At 40.9% G+C, this 7,711-nt stretch overlaps 2 protein-coding genes across 2 annotated transcripts in view; both read right to left on the bottom strand.

Annotated features, from left to right (window-relative positions):
• mtf1 (metal-regulatory transcription factor 1) overlaps window positions 1-4,484 on the bottom strand; it is a 12,304-nt gene extending 7,820 nt beyond the window's left edge. The window contains exons 1-2 of the mRNA XM_025061451.1: window positions 3,842-4,484; window positions 1,619-2,148 (exon numbers count right to left, since the gene is read on the bottom strand). Of these exons, the coding sequence (XP_024917219.1) occupies window positions 1,619-2,083 (465 nt within the window). The 5' untranslated portion in view covers window positions 2,084-2,148; window positions 3,842-4,484. The remainder of the gene's footprint in view (window positions 1-1,618; window positions 2,149-3,841) is intronic.
• Window positions 4,485-4,706: 222 nt separating this feature from the next.
• The window catches only part of inpp5b (inositol polyphosphate-5-phosphatase B), a gene marked incomplete at its 5' end in the record, with an annotated part of 15,696 nt that continues 12,691 nt past the window's right edge, over window positions 4,707-7,711 (bottom strand). Inside the window, 7 exons of the mRNA XM_025061450.1 lie at window positions 4,707-5,147; window positions 5,545-5,656; window positions 5,746-5,873; window positions 6,157-6,241; window positions 6,638-6,745; window positions 6,830-7,065; window positions 7,492-7,684. Of these exons, the coding sequence (XP_024917218.1) occupies window positions 5,038-5,147; window positions 5,545-5,656; window positions 5,746-5,873; window positions 6,157-6,241; window positions 6,638-6,745; window positions 6,830-7,065; window positions 7,492-7,684 (972 nt within the window). The remainder of the gene's footprint in view (window positions 5,148-5,544; window positions 5,657-5,745; window positions 5,874-6,156; window positions 6,242-6,637; window positions 6,746-6,829; window positions 7,066-7,491; window positions 7,685-7,711) is intronic.

Genomic DNA, 7,711 nt, shown 5'->3' with positions numbered 1-7,711 from the left:
GCCCTGTTGGTTGCAGACAAACGTGTACTCCCCCCGGTGTGTCTTCTGGTGCGTCCGCAGGTTCCCCGCCGTGCTGTATGTCCTCTTGCAGCCCTCGAACGTGCACTGGTATCGCTTCACCTGCAGGGGGCAGAAGAAGGTCAGTAACTGACTACATAAAAAAAAAAGATCCAGTCATATCCCTTTACTTTTTTCCATTCAAAGATAATCTGTCAATGTTTAAAAACAAAAGGACAAAAACCATTCAGACTTTGATACTAACAAAAAAAGACAAAGTTTTGTTAAATGTTTTGTTTTGAAAATTTAACGGTATAAACGGGTTGGGGACGACTGACTGAGGATAACACCCCCAACACCACCCCGTCCTCCCCTGACCTCCTCCACCAACCCTCATCAAGAAATGTTTGTTTTTTCTCTCTCCTCTACACTCCACCCCCTCCAGGCGCCTAAGCTACCCCCCCCACCACATCTGTCCCCCTGGTCGATGACATAACACGAAGCAGAGCAGTCGTCTCCACACACATCTTGTTGCTTGACAATGAAAACAAAAGCCGCAATAAAGACAGGAGACAGTGAAAATGCAAAGAAACAAACAAAAAAAAACCCCGACTAAAACTTTGGCAGAGTTCAAATATGGATTATGTCCAGTCCGTCATAGGCTCCACAGGACAGTCAGGCTGCAGGGCCTGTTAAGCCAGATCACGTGGCTTGTTTCCTGGCTACAGGAGAGCAGCTCCCAGGGTTTCAAAGAAAATATTTATAAATTCTTAATCAGACGACACTGAAAGGACGAGGACGTCTCGGAGACGGTTACTGTCAAAGAAAATCTTGTGTCTCTACATTCGGTTAAAGTACTTGAAAAACTAAAGCGCTGTAACAAAGTGGGGGTTGGTTTACAGTTTAAACTAACTAGCCTAACTAAGCAGCCATGTGTATGATGTGGCAGCAGGAGGCAGCGTGACCTTCCAGAGGACGACTTCAGCCTTCGTGACTCAGCCGCCTTTCAACACATGAAAACAGGCGAGTACAAAGGACAGGAATAATTCCAGCCCCGAGTTCAATACGTCCCATTCATTTGTGTGTTTCAAAGCTCCAGTCTCTATTCTGGTGGTGCACTCTACTGTTTTCTCTGCACACAAAAGCCTGGAGGCAATGGGAATAGAAGTAGGAGTCCAGTTTTTTTCTTTCTTTTTTTTTAAAGAAACCAATTTCCCTGCACTGAATACACAAGGAGATGGAACTGTTGTGTTCAGGACTTTTTAACAGGACAGTGTCTTCTAATGATTTGTCCTCTGACTGGGAGGATTACTTTACAAAGTCGCACGTACAACGAGCAGAACTTTAAAGTGTTTAAAATCCCATCATCAACATCCAGCATGTGTTTGTGGAGGCTTCAACCTCAGGTCAGCGGCCCAGCTTGGGTCAGTCCAGTCAGACTGATCACAGTCAAGTCCAAGAGTCGTGAACCTATGGGTTATTATACAGTGTAATATTTTATCAATGTTCTCTCTTACCTTATGGTTTGTCTTATTGTGATGTTTCTTATCATGTCTTATCTGATAATGTCTTGTCCTTTTGTCTCATCTGGTCTTATTGCGTCCTGACCTGTCAGACGTACCTCTCTATGTTTGGTCTCTGGACACTCAGAGTGCAGGGTGAGTGTGGCTCCCTCGATGTTGCGGGGCATCGGGGTAGATCCTGGATTGATGGTGAACTGAATCTGGTCCGCGGAAATCGTGTGGTGCACGTAACCCTGGGACATGCCGTCAGAGTCGGTGATGAAGGCAAGAGAGCCGTCCTCTTCATCTCCATCGCCTTCTCCCTCTGTGAGGAAGGTGTTTCCGTCATCGTCGCCTCCACAGTGGTTCTCCTCTTCACCCTCCTCATCCAGCTGGATCGGATCACGCTCAATGAGTACCGTGGTGCGGTCGTACACACGCCCAGGCGGCGACGACGGCTCGGCGATCAAGTCCTCGTCTTTGACAAAGTGGAGCTTGTCCTCTTCTTCATCGTCCCGCTCCAGCGAATGAACCTCTACCGCAAAGTACACCGGCGCCTCCGAACGGGAGCCATTGTCACTCATGGTCCCGAGGGGGGCGCTCCTTTCTGAGGAAGGAGACACGCACTCACAACTGTTGGTCCAACAGCCTGAAAGTTAAGCATCAAAACTGTAAGATTTGAATGTGATGAACACTTTTCAAAGATGAGACAATTTCAGATGCTTCACATCAGTTGGAGTTGAGAACAACACAGATGATAATCGTACTCAGCGTGTTTCAAACTGTGCCACACCCCCCTCCCTTGCCCCCCCCCCCCCCCCCCCAGGTTTGTGAGAGAGGCATCTTTTTTTTCTCCATTTTTTAAATTAGGCCAGAAAAACTATCAGGCAGAACTAATGTTTGGGACTGAGCACTGAGCACTGAGAAAGAAGATACAACAAAAAGGTCCAATGCCATCTATTCGCATGACTGTGGACAGTGTAGGTTTAGAGAATGACCAAGAATCTTACTGCGGTTACGTAACAGAAGAGTCTTTATTGCTGTCTGACCTCAGCACGACCGCTAACCGCTAATATTAGCTTTACTCCATTAACAAGGTGACAGAACTAACAAATGGCAAAATGTATGTAAAAGAGTACAAAAACTCCATTAAAGGTTTTTAGCTGTCATTTTTAAAACGCCTTCAAAATTAAACTGAATTAAAAAAAAAACTGACGCTCACAGAGCAGAACTACATACGGATGTACATGTTAAGACTTCAGAGTGAAATGTATTACCAAAAAGTTAGTAGTTCCACATACACTACAGACCAAAACTATGAGTGGGAATGAAGTATATTTTTAAAAGTAACTAAAGAGAAAAAGCACAAAATGGTTCTAAAATCCCCCAAGAGTCTAAAAAAAACCAGCCTCAGTGTATCTTCCTAATCTTCTTAAATATTTTGCAGAACTTGCACAAAGTCGTGTTTAAATCTCATGGAGAATAAAGAGTACAAATCGGTGTTACCCTCAGTTCAACGTCAAAACTGAAAACTTGATAAATGTCAAAAAAAGAAGAAGAAAGCGGTGATTTAATATGAACCCACTGAAAAATACCCAAATGACTGCAGTGTTATTCAGCGAATATGATACACAAGTAACTGAAGTATGTGCAGTATTTGGGGGGCTGCCCCTTTAGAACATATCAGTTTATTAGTGCAAACTGACGTCTGTATCAGAAATAAAACAGTCAGCAGCAGCAGCTACACTCTTTACACACACAGAAATGTTAGACAGGTTCAAACTGCTGTTTTTAAATATTACTACTAAAACACTTGGTTATGGATGTCAGACTCGGACTGTGTGACATAACTTCACGATACTCGAGTGCAGTTGGCCGCGCAGGACAGACTACGTGAGCCGTTATATCTCAGTAGACCCAATATGAGGTCTTTATGATTAAATATTTTTGACTGAATACATTTCTTTCAAGCATAACATGTCTTAGAGATGAGTTCTAGCCAGTGGCTAAGCATCGTAACTGAAACTCTTTAGACTATTTCTAAAAAGAATGTTTGCCATTGTGCACTAAATAAACGTGACTAACGTGGTTAACCACTCATAATGCAAATGGTCACATATTCCAATATAAGTCTCAGCCTGCGAGAGTAATTAACATGTTTCTTTCTGAAATGAAACTCATTAGCTCACGTTAGCTGGGAAGCTAACAGGCTAATAACGTTAGCCAGTTTACAGTCGACAGCGGATGTGACATGTTTTGGCACGAGCAAAATGACAAGCTACGCGTTATCACGACCAATATGACTGCGTTAAAAATAAATTTACACGAAAAAAAACAGTTACCTGTGGCGAAAAATATGTCTTATCCACCGTGGTTTTGAATGTTTAACACATTCTTCCTATCCACTCCCAACAACGTCATGGACCTAGCCGTTCGTGATGGATTATGGGAAATCAACTACCCTAAAGGCGCATAACTGCACAATAACATCGTTGTGATATGTCGCCACGTAACCCCAAGTCATCAATTCTGGATATGGCATTTGACATATAACGCATCAAGAAAAAAATCAATTATATAAAATCCATAGAATAGCTTCAACGCTACAGGTTTAGCAGTGCACGTGAACGCAACACACAACACAGGTCAGATCAGGGCAGACGTTCACATCCGCCCACTTTCACTTCTCGTTGATGCGTTCACGTTCACGTCACGCTCTGGACTAAAAGAGTACAGATAAATGGCGTTAAACACTGTATGCGCTTTAATGTGATGTGAAATAATAAAGAATCCCATAATCTTGTTTAACCGCCGTACATAAAAACCAACAACTTGTAATTAGCCAATTACATGTAAAATAAAGTTTTCTTTAAATCCTGGTTCAATTAAAACATTTTTTTTATCCAGCTGCTGAATGACAATAACATCGATATTATCGTGCGTTTATTTAAAGTTTTAAACTCCCGGTTACCACAAACGTTTACGATAATAATAATAATAATAATAAATAATAATAATGAATGACTCTGGTAGTCATTATTAAAATACTAACTGAACGACAAGACGATGAGCAGTGACAATGTCCTGCTGTTTAACTAATCAAAGCATCTATTAATTCATCTTTCTTCTTCTGGAGTAGCAACCTGTTCAAATAACAAACAGGTATTTGAGCAGGTTGACGATTAACAAACTCAGTGACACATAAAACATGTTTTCATAGTTTCTTTTTTTATATATATATATCTTCCTTCGTACAAACAGTACACATTTGAATTAATAAACATGAAAATACAAATTATCCTTAAATAAACTTTAGATACACTGAACAATATTTAGGACTCTTCAGCTCAAGATGTACAATAAACTGTTCATCACAAAGGTCGCTTTAAAACAAACTAGCATCAGAGAGGAATTGTCACTTTCAATAATCTATACAAACAATGTAAAAAGTCATGATGATGTAATCTCAAATACTGAACTTGTACAGTTTTTAGTGTTCAGCTCCAGCGTCACGGACAAACGGACAGTTGTCCTTGATCTACGAGGGGCCCTGGACCAGGAAGTGGTGAAAGAATTCCTGAGTCTTTCTCTTTTCGCCAAGATCCTGCTTCTTCTGCGACTTCAGGAGCAAGGAGGCGAAAATAGTGGCTGCACAGAAAAAAAAGAAAAAAAACACAGCTGAGAACACCACTAATACATGTTAATATACAGTACAGTGTTGTGCAGAAGTTTTAGGCAGGTATGGGCTTTAACTATACTTTGCACATTTGGTGGAATTTTATTTAAAATTGCAATTTATGTTCAAATGGGGCATTTGGGCACATGTCTGGAAACTGTCAGGGAGGGCGTGGGTTTTCTTTCAACATCCTAATAAATAAAAGGAATATTGATAAATCTCTGAACAAAAATAGTTTCTTTCTTGTCCTTAAAAAACCCTAGACTCCAGCGGAATGTCGGGGTTTTTTTTCCTGCTTTATTCACATGCTTCATTTTCTTATTTTTTTTTCCTAAATGGATGCTTTATTCACATGCTTCATTTTCTTACCCAGGATCTTGCTATCTAATCGGTTGCTGGCGGAATTCTTTAAAAGCTCTCGTAGAAAGGCAGCTAAATAGTTGAACACGTTTTCATGGCACCGAGGTAGCATGGAAATAATCTGAAAGACAGAGTTCAGAGTTGGTTTTTAAAATCAGATAATGACCTTTAAAATTCAACACATCGTGAAAAAAATATCTTTGCACTCACTTTCTCACACTGACTGGCACTGGAGCAGTTTTCCAGGCACTGGGGGTAAAAAGAATAAGGAACCACAGGCTCTGGGAGGGCATCTAGAAAAAGGAGCAAAGCCTCTGCCACCGAGTGATTACTGCCGGCTGTGAGTCAGGGTTAAGGAGGTGAAACTGGAGGAGGCTACAGTGATAACAGCTGTGGAATTCAAAATGTAACTTCACGATTTTAATGAACATTACACTTTTAGATGTACTGTAAGTTCAAGTCAATTGTTTTGTTTTTTAAGTTTGCAAAAGAAAACCTGAGATTAAAAAAAAATATGAATACTAAAATTCTGGTTTTTCTGCACCACAGAAAAAGGGCATCCAAACACAGGTTTTCAATGCCTCTGGTCTACTGTAGAGGGTGCTCTTTCTTCAAGGATACGTAGAGAATCTGGTATACCAGTGTCAAGACAATCACGTATTTCTGCAAATTCACTCCTGAGTCCAGGCTGTTGAAATATGTCCTCCTGCAAACACAAGGTCAAACACACAAACACAGAAATTCAAATAAAAGTTATGATTAAAAACCAAACAGACGTTTGTAGAAATTACAATAACTTTATTGATTTTGGCCCAGATTCCGAACAGCCTCCTCAATGTTCTTGATCATTTTACTGAAGCATATCAATTTTAATACATTTTTCAATTTTGTGTATGTCAAATTTGTCTGTAAAATAAAATCTTAAAACATTAAAATTCAAAAACAGTGTTCACTGCTATTTAGTAATTGAGCGATAAAACATTTTGTTAATCAAATACAGCACTAACTGATAAAGGATGAAAGAGTCAACATTTTTTGAACAGTAAAAACCACAGTGGAAATGTAGTGTTTTTCTTCAATGACAACAGAACAACAGTCTCACCTGTTTGATTGCGTTACGAAACAAGTGATCCACCATCATCCACAGCTCTTTAGGAATGTCCAGAGGCTTCTCGGTGCTGACGGCGTTTTCACCGAGAGACATTTCAGCCTTCAAAAGAAGAAAAAAAAAAAATACAACAATTAATTAAATGTGATTTGTCAACGAAAAAAAAAAAGGCTCTTGAGCACTGACCAGTTTGCGGAGCGTTTCTTGCGGCATTTCTTGGACGGGCTCCTTCAGATTACACAGCGAGAGGATGGAGGTGCCGTAGCAGCTGGACAGGTAGTTCCCTGTCACGGGTATGAAGTAGTCCTTCCCCCGCTCCAGGTGCAGCACCAAAATGTCTTCAATCTCTTCCGCGCCAGAGTTGAGTTTGGGCGCCGTGGAGCGGTTTACGAATACCTCGAGCTCAACGTCCACAGAAGCTCCTGGAATGAAATGAATAAAACCTTTGGTCTCTGGACGTCATTTCAACATCCACACAGAAAAAAAATTCTTGTTCCGCTTCTCAAACAGTTTGTCCAATCATCTTTTTATCCAACTGTTGCCCCATTGAAGCTGAGCTTCAACAGGGTTTAATACACTCATCAGACTGTGATAAACAACTGATTCTGAAAGAACTAGTCGTAGAGTTGATCAGTTTTTAACGACACGTCAGTGAAACTGCAGATATTTGATCATTGATTGGCAGAGGAGTTGTCGTCTGAGATCATCACCACTGATATAGAACTCAACTAGAACATCTGAGGTCAGCATCACTCTGATGTTACATATGGAACCAGTTCATGTAATAATATTTCCCCCCATTATTTTTACACGAGTAAAGCGCCAAGTTGGCGCGAACTAATCCTCACCCTGAGCGATGAAGCCTTTTGGAGGATTGGCCGTGAGCCAGGGCTTGCAGTACGTGGGTTCGTTGGGTTTGGTGATAAACTCAAACTGACAGGGCACCTGTCCGTCGTTCGTGATGGTGAAAGCCTCCGCCTGATGCTGCATGAACTTCACATCTTTAAAGTGGAACTGGAGGAAAAGAAGAGGAATTCCTGAGTGTTAGCTTTTTTAAAAAAAAAAAAA

The sequence above is a fragment of the Cynoglossus semilaevis genome, chromosome 13, assembly GCF_000523025.1.
Source record: "Cynoglossus semilaevis isolate Cse_v1.0 chromosome 13, Cse_v1.0, whole genome shotgun sequence".
Lineage (NCBI taxonomy): Eukaryota > Metazoa > Chordata > Actinopteri > Pleuronectiformes > Cynoglossidae > Cynoglossus > Cynoglossus semilaevis.
Note: the sequence above shows the minus strand (reverse complement) of the source record. Positions and strands in the feature narration are given on the sequence as shown.